At 46.8% G+C, this 14,546-nt stretch overlaps 2 protein-coding genes across 7 annotated transcripts in view; one reads left to right on the top strand and one right to left on the bottom strand.

Annotated features, from left to right (window-relative positions):
- Nucleotides 1-46: 46 nt before the first annotated feature.
- RAB5IF (RAB5 interacting factor) lies at nt 47-9,898 on the top strand. 2 transcript variants are annotated; one of them, XM_072800898.1, is made up of 4 exons: nt 59-389; nt 1,865-1,968; nt 8,021-8,150; nt 9,353-9,898. In XM_072800898.1, the coding sequence occupies exons 1-4, from the start codon at nt 276-278 to the stop codon at nt 9,392-9,394; spliced, it is 390 nt and encodes a 129-aa protein (XP_072656999.1). In that variant the 5' UTR covers nt 59-275; the 3' UTR covers nt 9,395-9,898. The 2 variants fall into 2 exon arrangements, with proteins under 2 accessions (XP_072657000.1, XP_072656999.1); XM_072800899.1 differs by lacking the exon at nt 8,021-8,150 and having other exon boundaries at nt 47-389.
- SLA2 (Src like adaptor 2) overlaps nt 9,352-14,546 on the bottom strand; it is a 30,577-nt gene continuing 25,382 nt past the window's right edge. For 2 of the 5 annotated variants that reach the window (XM_072800883.1, XM_072800882.1), the window contains 3 exons: nt 12,309-12,458; nt 11,299-11,431; nt 9,352-10,918 (listed from right to left, as the gene is read on the bottom strand). In XM_072800883.1, coding sequence (XP_072656984.1) covers nt 10,753-10,918; nt 11,299-11,431; nt 12,309-12,458 — 449 coding nt within the window. In that variant the 3' untranslated portion in view covers nt 9,352-10,752. Of the gene's footprint in view, nt 11,432-12,308; nt 12,459-14,546 lie in introns of all 5 variants that reach the window. The other 3 variants (XM_072800886.1, XM_072800885.1, XM_072800884.1) reach the window with 3 other exon arrangements.

The following is a 14,546-nucleotide window of genomic DNA, read 5'->3' on the forward strand; positions in this document are numbered from 1 at the left end:
CGTGGGTTCGTCGGCGGGAGGACGCGCGGCGCTACGTTGCTCCTCCCCCCGCAGCGCCAGGTCTCGGCTGAGCGAGCGAGAGCGGGCTGAGCCGGTGTCTCGGCCGAGTGAGGGCAGCCGCGCCGCGCTACCGACCCGACCGCCGGTTCTGTCGCTGCTGCCGCCGCCGCCGCCGCCGCCGCCGCCCTGCGCGTCGTGACCCGCGACCCCAGACTCCGACTCCTTTTGGCCTGGCCCGCGCGCCCCAGGCCCGGCCCGGGCGGCGCGACGGGAGGATGAGCGGCGGGCGGCGAAAGGAGGAGCCGCCGCAGCCGCAGCTGGCCAACGGGGCCCTCAAGGTGTCCGTGTGGAGCAAGGTGCTGCGGAGCGACGCGGCCTGGGAGGACAAGGTGCGGTGGGGCCTGGCGAGGGCGCAGGTTCGAGGTGCCGGCTGGGACTCGGGGACCAGTGGACAGGCCCGAGCGTGCCCTGCGCGGTTCGGGCGCGGCCGAGTGTTCGGGGCGGGGGGCGGGCGGGCGGCCCAAGGGTGTCGCGGCGAACCTGGCTGGGCTCCGGGCTCACCGCAGGGCGGCCTAAGCGTGAAGCCGCGGGGGTCACGCGGGAAGCAGCGAGGAGGGCCACGGGAGCTGCCACCCGCGGGCAGGGCGTGAGCCGAGTCCCACCTCCGCCTTTTGCTGCCAGTAAGATCTTGAGTAAGCGACTTGTCTTCGAATTCATTACTTCATACAGTCGTTAGCGCGAAGTGTAACGGTAACAGTCTTCTGTGGACTTTCTGCCGGGGGTTCTCGCCACCCAGTTGTCGGCACAGCTCTGGAAGGGGGGGTACCGTGGTGCATGAAAGCGTCTACAGTTGAGGCGGCTCGCTAGAGGTGAGCTGCTTGCTGCCTTTGGCTTTGTATTGAATGGGAGATCCCGAATGCCTCGGTCACTGTGAGAGGGGAGACCGAGACCCGCCCTCAGAGGGTGTGTATGTGACAGAGGGAAGGAGAGGGGGTAAACCCCAAATGTGTGTGAGGAACGGTCAGGGCTTCTAGACGTTTTCACTGGTCACACGCTTTCAGATCGGAGCGTAGGCACTCCCCAGCCCTGCTCCATGACCTGGAAGGCACCAACACAAGCAGCCTGACTCCAGTTGGCCTGAAGAGAATGCTATATTTGTAGTATTTTCCCCTTGTTTTTCTGGGCTGATGAAGTGGGTTTTCCTTCCTGGAGTTCCTGTAAGATGGGAGGATGGGAGGTACTTCCTGAAGGTGCCCTTGTCCTGCCCCTGGCCCTGCCCAGCTCTTGTAAAACCTTTCTGATGTGCTGTGTCATTTCTCTTTCTTTTCTTCTTGTACAAGGACTGGTTTCTGCAATCTGGGGCGGGTCAGAAACCTGAGTCTTCGTGTGAAAATTAGATATGCTGGCACCTGCCTTCACTTTTGTTTCTGATTCCTTTCTTTGTGACTTAGAATTCACTGTGCAGGAAGATGGTGCTTCTGTCTATGGTCTCCCCTCTGAGGGTCAGACCCGAGTGTTCAGTGACCAGTAGCACAGTTACCACAGCCATTTCATCCCAAGCCATTTCATTTTTGAAGCTCCTAAAAAAAAAGTAAATTTTTCTAAAATTTTTATTTAGCACTCAGGCCCAGAAGTCATCACTTAAGATAACTAAGTATGTTCTTTAAAAAAAAAAAAAAAAAAAAAGGTTTTAGTATAAGAAGAGCTAGAGATCAGAAAACTACACACTATTGCTCTTGGAGACATTTCTCTGGAATATGTGTTTCTTAGCAGAAAGCTTTTTTATTCTTTACCTATTACAGAGGCTCTCGTGTGGCACCTACTGCAGATAATGCATGCATTCTTTCTTTCTTTCTTTCTACAGGATGAATTTTTAGATGTGATATACTGGTTCCGACAGATCATTGCTGTAGTCCTAGGTGTCATTTGGGGAGTGTTACCATTGCGAGGTTTCTTGGGAATAGCAGGGTAAGTCTTGGGTATCTTGCATTTTCATGATATTTCTTTTCAAATAGAGATTTTGTTTTGTTTTTATGGAAAAGGCCATTGCTAAGTTGGAGGATTTTTTTCCCCTTAATATGACTCTTTATGTATGAGAAAGAGAAGTGACAAAAGAGGGCAGCCCGGGTGGCTCAGCGGTTTAGTGCCGCCTTTGGCCCAGGGCATGATCCTGGGGACCCAGGATCAAGTCCCACGTCAGGTTCCCTGCATGGAGCCTGGTTCTCCCTCTGCCTGTATCTCTGCCTCTCTCTCTCTGTCTCTCATGAATAAATAAATAAAATCTTTAAAAGAGAGAGAGAGAAGTGACCAAAGCAAAAAAGTAGCCCTATGATGGCACTCCTGGGTCTGGTGCAGCACTCTTCAGTTCAGCAGGCCTGGGAGCATCTTAGATTAGACGTGTTATCTTTTTGAAGACAGGGCTAGTCCATTCGTTCATGGGACCAAAGCTACTGGATTGCCTACTGGTGGCAGGCATCTAGTTCCAGCATGACCTTTGTGCCAGTGGAAATTTGGAAAGTAGAGGAATTTCTATACTAGATGACCACTCCCTTGTGACTGGCAGTGTGCTGGGTGTCCTGGATCTTGGCTTTGGCAGAAGTTATTTCAGATCCCTACTTTTTAAAAGCAGTGAAAAAGTAGGAGGTTGGGCCCTCTACTTTTTACTGTGTTTCTGTGGCCAGTGACAGCACAGTTGACACTGGCCCCTGGTCTTGGCTCAGCTTGTTAACAAGTGACTGAAAGTGATGAGTCCACATGCCCACCAGATTGAATGAAAAGGATGTGTAGGAGTTGTGTCAAGATAGGAATTGTGGGTAAGCTACAGTGACAAATGGGCAGGCAAGCCTTTGAGCTTTTCTTTTTTTCACATGGGGAATAGAAACTGTGATCCCTACCCATGGACCATCACATTGGTTGTTTTAGGGGTGATCACATCTGTTATTCCCTCACCCTAGGGTGAAAAGGGTGAAATAGATTTCAAAGTCCTGTGAGTTCTTTATTTTTTCACAAGATAACCCAAAAGGAATGTACAGTCCCCTCTTCTAACAAAGTTTCTGATTTATTGTACTGAGGAAAGCATTTGACCCAGGAAAGGAGTAAGAGTTATGCTTTGCCTAACTTTGACAGACTGGATAGGTGGTAAGTTCTGAATGATGTTGAGGAGACACAGGACCTGGAGTTCATAGAAGTCTTCCCCGGTTGGAGGAGGTATATAAATACTCTTTAGAATGTTCGTCATCCCATCTGAGCTTTCTGTGAAAGAAAAGGCAGATAAAAGGTCAGAGAAAGGGGGAAGGCAGTATCTCATCTTGCAGGATTCCTGAGATTTCTCTGAAATCACCAAATCCAGGAATAGTATAACCTAGACCAGAGTTAGCTTAGTATTCTTTCCACTGTGGCAGATGAGTTAAGCTGCCTAGAGATCTTCTCTTCTCTTCTCTTCTCTTCTCTTCTCTTCTCTTCTCTTCTCTTCTCTTCTCTTCTCTTCTCTTCTCTTCTCTTCTCTCTTTTCTTTTTCACTGTAGAACACTCTGGATTCAAGTTCCAGCTTTGCCACTTTCAAGCAACATACGTTTGGGGCTCACCTCTCTGAGCTTCCATTCTCTCATTAAAAGGGGGCGCTGGGGATCCCTGGGTGGCTCAGTGGTTTAGCACCTGCCTTTGGCCCAGGGCATGATCCTGGAGTCCTGGGATCGAGTCCCACGTCAGGCTCCCGGCAAGGAGCCTGCTTCTCCCCCTCCTGTGTCTCTGCCTCTCTTTCTCTCTATGTCTATAATTAATAAATAAATAAATAGATAAATAAATATTTAAAAAGGGGGGCATTAAAAGTACTCTCTTCTAAACTTAATGTGTGAACTAAATAAGATAATGCAAAGAATAAATTCCTAAATGTAGTGCTTAGGACATCATATGCACTCCATAAATGGTTCACTGCAATCATATGATTAGCTTTACAAAGAGTGCTAAAAATTGCTATTGAGAAAACAGGAAAGGAGGTGTTTGGGAGTGAATTCGCCTTGGAGTAGTTCACCCATAGTGCCACTTTCTCAGGACTGCCTGTTTCCTGGGGTTCAGTCCCATGCTCTCCTGCCAGAGCCAGTTTTTCTCACTCAAAACAAATCCCTTTCCTCCTTTGGTTGGCACCTTTCCCCTTGCTCTTGGAAAGGGCCCAAGGACATTGATTTTTCCACACACATTCCCTCTCCTTCATCTGTCTGACCCAGTTGCCTGGGCTTAGGACAGAATGGCTCTGGTGCTCAGTTCTGGTGACCATCTCCTCTACTTCCTGCCTTACTGCCCTCTGTCCAGACCCCACCTTGGCTTCTTTTCATTTCTGGTGTGGCAACAATGAGGGCATATTAAGGTAAAACCATTTTCTCAGTTCTGAGGTTTTGCATCATCAGAGAGGAGGGAGCACTATTCGTCCCTTCCTGCTTCTCTCATAGAGCATTATGATTAATAGTGCTCAGTGAATGCTTATTAAAATTTTTAAAATTATTTTTTAATTTTTTAAAAAGATTTTAATTATTTATTCATGAAAGACACACAGAGAGGCAGAGACATAGGCAGAGAGAGAAGCAGACTCCATGCAGGGAGCCTAGACGTGGGACTTGATCCTGGGACACCAGGATCATTTCCCGAGCTGAAGGCAGACGCTCAACCACTGAGCCACCCAGGCGTCCCTAAAATTTTTTAAAGCCTGAAATGAATTCCTACCAAACCTTGAAAGCAGGGTCATTCATACGTTACCACTGTTACATAATTTTCCAGCCCTGAAATCAGAGTATTTGTTAGAGATTCATTATTTTGTTAAAATTCTTTTTTTTTTTTTTTTTTAAGACTATTTATTTATTCATGAGAGACACAGGCCGAGGGAGAAGCAGGCTCCATGCAGGGAGCCCAGCATAGGACTTGATCCCAGGTTTCCAGGATCAGGCCCTGGACTGAAGGCGGTGCTAAACTGCTGAACCACCGGGCTTGCCTTTTATTTATTTGTTTTTTAATTTTTATTTATTTATGATAGTCACACAGAGAGAGAGAGAGGCAGAGACCTAGGTAGAGGGAGAAGCAGGCTCCATGCACCGGGAGCCCGACGTGGGATTCGATCCCGGGTCTCTAGGATCGCGCCCTGGGCCAAAGGCAGGCGCTAAACCGCTGCGCCACCCAGGGATCCCGGGCTTGCCTTTTTGTTAAAATTCTGATTGAAATTTTTAGGATAGAGTTTTTTAAGAATGCATTGGAGAATCTTTTTAAGGTTTTTTCCCCACCCCCTCAATCCAACACGTTCATTTTTTTTGTACATCTGCTATGTAGTTCTCTTCCTCGCATTTACAATATAGGGTTTATGCTCATACTTTAAGCTCAGTGTGAATCCCTCCAGTCCTTTTCTGATCCCTCCCCCTTGACCACTAGACATTTAAATAAATGCCTTTGTTTCTGTGACTTCACTTGCTACTTAGTGTGTGACCCTTGGAAGGCAGGCCCTGTTAGCTCTTTTCTCTCTCTCATCCCTTATGTCCCTTATGTCTTTTTCTGAGACACGGGGTGGGGGGGAGGGGGGCAGAGACACAGGCAGAGGGAGAAGCAGGCTCCATGCAGGGTGCCCAATGTGGGACTCAGTCCCAGGATCATGCCCTGAGCCAAAGGCAGACACTCAACCACTGAGTCACCCAGGCATCCCTCTCCTTTTCCTTATATTTCCCTGTTCCTCCTATCACTAAGCAGCCACTTTTTTTTTTTTTTTTTAAGATTTTATTCATTTATTCACGAGAGACAGAAGCAGAGACACAGGAAGAGGGAGAAACAGGCTCCCCACAAGGAGCCTGATGTGGGACTAGTTCCTGTACCCCAGGATCACATCCTGAGCTGAAGGCAGACACTCAAGCTGCTGAGCCACCTAGGCGTCCCAAGCAGCCACATTTATAGCCACAGACTCTCAATGAGTCTCATTCTCCAGCCCTAGTTTATTAGCTGAGTCCCAGAGTAATATTTGAGTCCTACTAGTAGTCTCTGTCTGGAACCACTAACAGCCTGTCCAAAATGAACTCCATTGGGTGCCCGGCTCTGGATTTCAGCTCAGGTCATGATTTCAGGGTCCTGCACTCAGCTGGGAGTCTGCTTGAGGATTCTCTCCCTCTCCTCCCTCTGTTCTCTCAGTCTCTCAGCCTCTCAAATAAATCTTTAAGAAATGAAACAATATGAAACTGTGACAGAGGGAGACAGCCAGATTGGCTGGGTCCCAAGATTTCTGGCAAAAAATAAGGATGTAGCCACAACATGGCCAGACCAATGACTGTATTTTGTGTGAAATCCAAGAAAAACCTGTTCTTCCTGACTTCCTGCTTCTGTTACTGGAACCATTATACTCCTAGACCCTCAGGCTTGAAGTCTTTGGGTCTCTTACCTACCTCCTCATTCAGCCATTTTCCCAGTTCCTGTCCTCAAGCTCTATTTCTGCTCACATCCTAAAACATGGTACAAGTCGAAACTAGTCTCCAAGCTCCTGTTCCCCCCATTCATGAGAAAGCCCATACTCTTAAATGCTCACAGACTAGGCTTCTGGGGCGCCTGGTTGGCTCACCCAAAAGAGCATGTGACTCTTGATCTCAGGGTCATGGGTTCAAGGTTGGGTATAGAGATAACTTAAAATCTTTAGGGACATCTGGGTGGCTCAGTGGTGAGCGCCTGCCTTCGACACAGGGCGTGATCCTGGAGTACCCAGATCGAGTCCCACGTTCGGGCTCCCTGCATGGAGCCTGCTTCTCTCTCTGCCTATGTCTCTGTGTGAATAATGAATAAATAAATAAAATCTTAAAAAAATAAAAATAAAATATTTAAAACAAAAACTAGACTTCTGACATCTGTATACCTGTCTCATCCCCACCTTGTTTAAATAGCCTCAGGGTCTGCCCCCATCCCTTGTACTGATTGACACTCCTCAGCATCATTGTACTGCCTCCCCCACACCAGCCCACACTTCATCCATTAGGAGGAACCAGTTCGGGATCCCTGGGTGGCGTAGCGGTTTGGCGCCTGCCTTTGGCCCAGGGCGCGATCCTGGAGACTCGGGATCGAATCCCACGTCGGGCTCCCGGTGCATGGAGCCTGCTTCTCCCTCTGCCTGTGTCTCTGCCTCTCTCTCTGTGTGACTATCATAAATGAATAAAAAATTTAAAAAAAAAAAAAAAAAAAAAAAAAAGGAGGAACCAGTTCTTTGCATTTTTCTACCATAGCCTTCAGGAGCAGTGTGGCCTAAGACCAAGAGTTCCCCGTTAGATTAGATGCTGTAACTAGGAAGATCAGAAAGAAAGTCTTAATAACTTTATAAAAATTACTTTTAAATGATTATAACAAGAGATCAGTACAGCAGGGTAATAATATTATACCTCACTGCATTCTAAATCCTTTATTAGTTAATATAATACAGGGGGTCAGGAGCTTCCTGGAGGTGCTCACAAACCTCTGGTTTCAATTCCATGCTCACTCCTGTTTTTGGCCTCCTAATAGATAGCTAAGGAAGGGCAGGAACTCAGTGTTTACCTGTGCATCAAGTGCAGAAGCAGACAGCAGATATCTGGAAATAGTCTCCCACTGCGAATTAATGCAGGAGCTGCTTTTGTATGCTTGCTTGTTCATGAGGCCATGAAGCAGCAGCCTATCGTGTTTGCGTGGCCACCCCACCCAGCTGGAGCTCCTTGGAGGCCCATGTCCGCTGCCCATCCTATTTGGGATGGTCCAGCTACCATTCTGTCTTACTGTGAGAGGACTTGGAGAACTTTATTTTACCTTTTTTGCTGGGCATCTAAAACAAACAAACAAACAAACAAACTTGCTCTTTATGTCTCCAGCTCACTGAGCAGCTCCACTGAGGGTCTAGGTGTTTTTAATGTATTATTTCACTTGCTGCCATAATACAATAGTTGATTGTACGATGGCGGGGGTCCTGGTAAGGCGGGACGGTGATGGGAGTTCTGAGTGTTCTGAGCTTGTGGCTCGTGTTCGGTGCTTGTCCTCCCTCCAGATTCTGTGTGATCAACGCAGGAGTCCTGTACCTGTACTTCAGCAACTACCTGCAGATAGATGAGGAAGAGTATGGTGGCACGTGGGAGCTCACCAAAGAAGGATTTATGACATCTTTTGCCTTGTTCATGGTATGTGTAGCTGACGATTATATAGCGGATCCTGTGGTTTATCCCGGGGAGCACACTGATTGGGTTACACAGTGTGATTGGGGTACCATTTTTTAAAAAAACTCCAGGGAATGGTGGGCATTTCCTCCACCAAACCCTGTTGTCTCAAAGGATGTGGTGTGGCACACTGTAGCCTCCCTATGGTGTGTGCACCCAGTGCCTGTCATCAGCTTCTATATCTGATTCTCAACTCTGGCTGCATCGTAGAAACTAGAAATATTTAAAAATATGTTTATGGCATTCATAATAGCAGATAAGCACAAACAACCATCACCTGGTCAATAGGTAAATAAAACGCTGTATATCCATACAGTGTTAGACTATAAAGAGGCATAAAGTACTGATAGGGGCTATGGCTTTGATGATTTTTGAAAACGTTATGCTAAGTGAAAGAAACTAGACACAAAACATTGTGTGATTGCATTTATGTGAAATGTCCAGAGTAGGCAAATCCACACAGAAAAAAGTAAATTAGTGGTTGCCAGTGGCTGAGGGAGGCAGGGGGTGGCAAGGAAATGGGAAGAAACTGAGGGTGATCATGTTCCAGAATCAGTTAGTGATCTTTGCACCTGTAAATATATTAAAAACCCCCTCTCTATTGTGTATATGTTTTTTTTTGTATTGTATACTTACAAAGGTGAGCTTTATGAAATTTGAATTGTATCTGTTAATTTTTTTAAATTATAGACTCTAGCCCAAATCCATAAAATCAAAATCTCTGGGTGGGAGTGCCTGGGCATACATATGGATTAAAGGTCCCAGGAGATTGCAGTGAACAGCCAGTTTTGAGAACCTCTGCTTTATTTGACAGGGTATGATGGTGGTTTTTCAATTTGTTGCTAATCCTAACACTAGCAGTACAGTCTGCTTTACCTGTATCATTTCTTTATATTTTTATAACTCTACTGCCTGGTGCTCCAGTTGTTACTTGGGTGAAAGGGAAGCTTGTCTGTAGTCCCTGTGGGAGCACTGCTACGTAGTCTTGGGCTCTGTTAGAGACAGCTTGATTTCAGTGCAATCATTTAGGCCTCCAGGCAGATGCATTGGATAGTCCCTGGGAAACCCACTGTGCACACATCCTAAATCTGTAACATTTTTGTTTTGTGGAATAGGAGCCTATATTGACCCAGGTGACCTATGAACATTGCTTGTCTCCTCTCTAGGTTATTTGGATCATTTTTTACACTGCCATCCACTATGACTGATGGTGTACAGACCCCACCTGCTCTCTGTCCAGTCCAAAGGACCCTCATAGTTACAGCACAGAAACCTGATTGTAGGGGCACCCCAGCCACGTGGAACCTAGAAGACCCATGTTTCCTGGACCGAGAATCAGTGTGTTGGGCATCAGTGTTTTCTGCAAGGGTTGTGATCTGAAACTTTTTAAAGAACCATCCGCCTTTTGGGGAAGCATTTCTGAATTGTCCATCACCAACCATTTCTTGGATATCATCATGAAACACCTGTTTGCTGATCGGAGCTGTCGTTTAATTTGATGCACCTCTGGATCCGGATGAAACATTAAATTGTCTTCCTCATATCTCCATCAGGTGTACAGTTTTTAAAACCAACAATGGCATTTCAAGTCTTCTGAAAACAGTGTGGCAGTATGTGCGTGGTCCATAGCACAGTACAAGCAGCATCTAATAACAGTTTTAATTGTAGAATGTTTTTGGGTACTTGAATAAATCAAATCTTTAATTGAAAAATCTGTTGATGATACCTGTTAAAGCCTTTCCCACCTTACCGCTAGCCTCAGAACCCTGCCCTCCATCTCCTCTCTCTGCTCCTGTAGCAGCTCCAGCTGGGCCTCCCTTAATGGGAAGCAGGGAAATCAAGTGCTAGAGTTGGTGTAGGCTGTGGTCTTGGCTTTGTGGAGAGAGGCTTACTGACGTCTGATGCCCCTGCCCAACACTGAGACACATGACCGACCTCACCGTAGTGTGCCAGGCCCAGAAGTTGCCATTTTGTGTTTGACCACAAGATGGCAAGGCCACTGTAGACTGGAAAGTTTAGGCAGGTTCAAATGATAAGCCACAAAATGAAAGAGATCTTGAAGCTAGGACTGTTCAGAGAAGAGGTTTGGTGGGGCTGTTTGAGAACCTGGACTGTGAGAGGTCCCCTTTCCTCTGGGAACCAGGTGGAGGCTGGACATCCTGGGTTCTGTTGCTGTGGTAAGACATCCATCCCTTCTGCTTTCCTGTCCCTTCTGGGCCACGGTCCTGCCTTTTGAGAATGGTAAATTCTCTTCAAATGATTTTTTTTTCTTGATGCTAGTGGTTGTTTCTACCTAGTGGGTGGGGTTGTAGGAGTATAGAAGGGGATCATCAGGCAGGGGAGGAAGATGGTACTGGAAATCCTAAACTCCGGTCAAACTGGGTCAAACCCCAAAGGCTTAGTCTCTTTGGAGCCCTGTCCATTTATTTGAACTAGAGGTTGCAGGTGGGTTCATGGCACTGGGAGAGGGTTAATTGACTTGTTAGGGCTAAGAGGAAGTAACAGAGGACACAGGTGGGACTCTGAATTTGCCTCTGGAGTACTCAGGCTGAGCTGAGCTGGGGGTCTAGGTGCTGCAGCGTTGGATTCCCGTTTGGCCTCTGCTTTGGGCCATGGCATCCTCCAAGGAGCTGTCATCGGTCAGGCTGATGTAGGAGCTGAGGGCCTCCCGGAGCCCCTCGCTGAGGAGAGGGGACTCCCCTGCTGCAGGTGCTTCAGCAAACAGGAGGGAGCTATGGAGAGGGGAAGAGAATTGGGTCAAGTAGCCTCATGCTCCCTGCACTCACCACACAGCTCAAGTTCTCCCCACCTGAAAAGTCCCAGTTGCTCCCCGTTCTGTCACATAAAACCCCAGCCTGACTTGGGTTGGTGCTTTCTGTTCCGCCCCGTCTTGTATGACCTTCCATCCTGGCCATCTCTGGTGTCTGGGCCTGCCCTATACCCTCTCCCTTTTCTTCCTGCCAGTCCCCCTACAGTCTTGCTGAGCCTGCCTTGGTCTCTGCGAGGTCACTCATACTGGCTCACCAGTGTCCCCACAAGCTCATTTGGGGTTGTGAGTTCCCAGGGGTGAGTCTTTCTTTGTTCTGCCTTCATGTTCCAGGGGTCCCCTTACCTGTCCAGCTCTTTCCAATTGAGTGGTGCCCTCTGCACAGTAACAGGTAGGGGTATGGACTTGCCAGGGAGTGGGCCAGCCCTCCGCAGGGCACAGGGTTCCTTAAGGAGGCAGCAGATGTCATCCGCCAACTCTGAGAAAGAGACCTAGACCCTTGACACGGCTGACTTCAGCCCTGCTTTCCTCCCTAACGCCCCCCCCCCCCAACCCTGACAGCTTTCCCCATTTGGCAGGTGGGGGCATGTTCAAAAAAGAATGACAAGGGGCACCTAACTGGCTCAGTCAGTAGAGCATATGACTCAGTCTCAGGGTTGTGAGTTCAGGCCCCACTTTGGGTATAGAGATTACTTTTTTTTTTTTTTTTTTTTTCTTCACAAGCCTCAAGCTGTTGATCTAGGGGCTGAGATATAATGTCACTCTGGGCTAGGTTTTGAAGATTTAATTTACTGTGGTTTTGGGTAGGTGTATGGACCTCTTTGAGCACAGTTTCTGATTGAGACAGTGCTTTGGGAAGAAGCTAGAGAATACTTAAATCCCTACATGTTCTGTCAGTATCCACTGCATGAACCCACCCTCTAGGAAACCCCTGATCAATTTTCCCAGGATGGTCTTTCCTGTCTGTCCCTTTGACAATGCCTTAGTGGCTGCATCCTCCAGTCCCTGTAACAGGACAGGCACCAGAAAATGCTAAGAATAACTGAACTGCTGTACAACAGCAACAGCTCTAGGCTTGTTTAAGAACTGTGCCTGTCACTGAGGCCTTGGACTCGAACCACCATGGTAAGTGAGGTGCCAGCCCAGGTTCACATGGGAGGTTTGTGTGGCTGTCAGGGCATGGGATGAAGATGGAGCTTCTGGCCTATGTTCTCAGCACAGGGACTGGCATGGAGATGGAGAGGCCCCTCTTCCACCTGTCTGGATGTTCTCCAGCAGGTAGATTACCCAAGGGCACAACCGTCTGCTACCCAGATCCCACATCCCAGTCTAATGGATGCAAGAAAAGACCACACCAGAATAATGATCCACTAGGGCCTGGAGTGAAGGGAAGGTGAGGCGTGGTGAGATGTACAGCCAGCCGTTATCAAGGTGCTGGATCCTGTAGTGTCTGATCCTGTCCCACGACGCAGGGCGGCTGAGGCGGACTGACAGGGAGTAACACCCTGGGGAAGAAAGGTTCGGGGTAGGACTGAGGCCCTGCTGGGACCCATCCCAACGCACTTTGGGAGAAGAAAGAGATGAGGTGGCCACTAGGCCCAGACAAAAGGGAAGTAGGCAGGGGAGGGAGAAAGACTTGCTCTCTTGGGCATAAATGACCACATGTTCTTAATCAATAGGGTTCTTGTGAGGATGAGATCATACACACAGTGCTCAGGACAGGGCCTGGCACAGGTTACATGAACATTTAAGTGTTGTCTGTTAACAGACTTAAGTGTGCAGAGAAGTATTAGAATGTGAAAATGTGTCAGTGGATGTTAGCAAAGATGTGCTGAAGGAATTCTTACTGTACTGGTGGAAAGATAAATTAATACAAGCCACTTTGGAAACAGCTGGCATTAACTAGTTGAACATGCACCTCACAACCAGCAGTTTCATCTCAGCATGTTAATTTAGAAAATACATGAACAAGAATATTCATGGCAGCTTTGTTTGGAAAAATCCAAAACTACAAACAGCCTGTATGCATGCCACAGAATGGCAATAATATGGAGCTGTACAAGTTAGTAACCACTACACACATAAGCATAGCAAAATCTTAAAAATGAGCAGAAACGGCAAGTCACAGAAGTATACATTTGCATCATGACTCTAAAGCTCAGAGGCAGCCAAGACTATTGCATGGAGATACATGTATGGCAAAGCTTATGAGGATAAGTTAATAGAGGATTAATAATGAAGCAGGCAGGGGCTTCAGAGGGATTGCTGTTGCACGATTTCCTAAGCTACTACATGGGCACATGGATGTTGGTTGCATTATTATTAGTCGTCTTTAACTTTTTTTTTAATTTATTTTTTATTAGTCTTTAACTTACACATTATATACACTGATGTAAGTGACAGAATTTTCCCAGTTTTGCTTTTTTAGTTTTTAAAATCAACTTTAAGGCAGCCCCGGTGGTTCAGCGATTTAGCACTGCCTTCAGCCCAGGGCATGATCCTGGAGACCTGGGGTCGAGTCCCACGTCCGGCTCCCTGCATGGAGGCTGCTTCTCCCTCTGCCTGTGTCTCTGTCTCTGTCTCTCTCATGAATAAATGAATAAATTTTTTAAAAAAAAATCAACTTTATTGAGGTATAACTTATACAATAAAATGCATGCATTAAAGTGTACGGTTGGGTTTCGACAAAATTCAATTTTTTTAAAAAAAGGACTGACTAGCAAAGGAAAGCACATAGTTGAAAAATTTACGGAGAAAAAACTGAACACATAGGCTTGCAATAGTAGTTTTCAGCAGAAGAAGATACACAGGAGAGCACTTTATAACTAAAGTGGGATTAATTTCTTAAGCCAACACTTCAAAGCCAAACAGAGAGGGTGTTCAGTAAAATAATAGTAATAATTTGTTACTGTCATCTTAGGATCTAAAGCTCCTGGTAGATTTTTTTGTTTTGTTTTTTAAGATTTTTATTTATTTGACAGAGGGAGAGCGAGAAAGCACAAGCAGGAGGAGTGACAGGCTGAGGGAGAGGGAGAAGCAGACTCCCCGCTGAGCAGGGGGCTGATGCCAGGACCACTGGAGCATGACCTGAGGCAAAGGCAAACACAAAGCCACCAAGATGCCCCTACTGGTAGATTTCATGTGAGTGTTTACTATGTGCTTTATGTGGATTAGCTCCTCTAATCCTCCTAACAGTGCTTTGAGGTAATATAGTCATCCCCACTCTACAGATAAGAAAACTACGGCACAGAGAACCTGGAAGAAGAGACCATGATCCAGTCCCTTATCCTTACCCTGTGGAATGCCAATAAAAAGCAGGAGTTAATTTCCTAAACCACAAGCACTGCTCTATTTTAGGAAGAATTTACTTTGAGGAAGTGGCCTAACCACTCAGGAAAAGCAGAGATTTTACAAACTGGATTTTAAAAAGCAAGGCTCAACTATATGATAAACACACTTTGAATAATAAATAAAACAGGCTAAAAGTAAAACGATGGAAACAGATGTATCATGAAACAATAGGAAAGCTGGAGTAGTCCTATCAGGCAAAGCAAAATGCAAGACCAAGAGTACTAACAGATAAGAGAGGGACG

Source organism: Canis lupus, chromosome 26 (assembly GCF_048164855.1).
Source record: "Canis lupus baileyi chromosome 26, mCanLup2.hap1, whole genome shotgun sequence".
Lineage (NCBI taxonomy): Eukaryota > Metazoa > Chordata > Mammalia > Carnivora > Canidae > Canis > Canis lupus.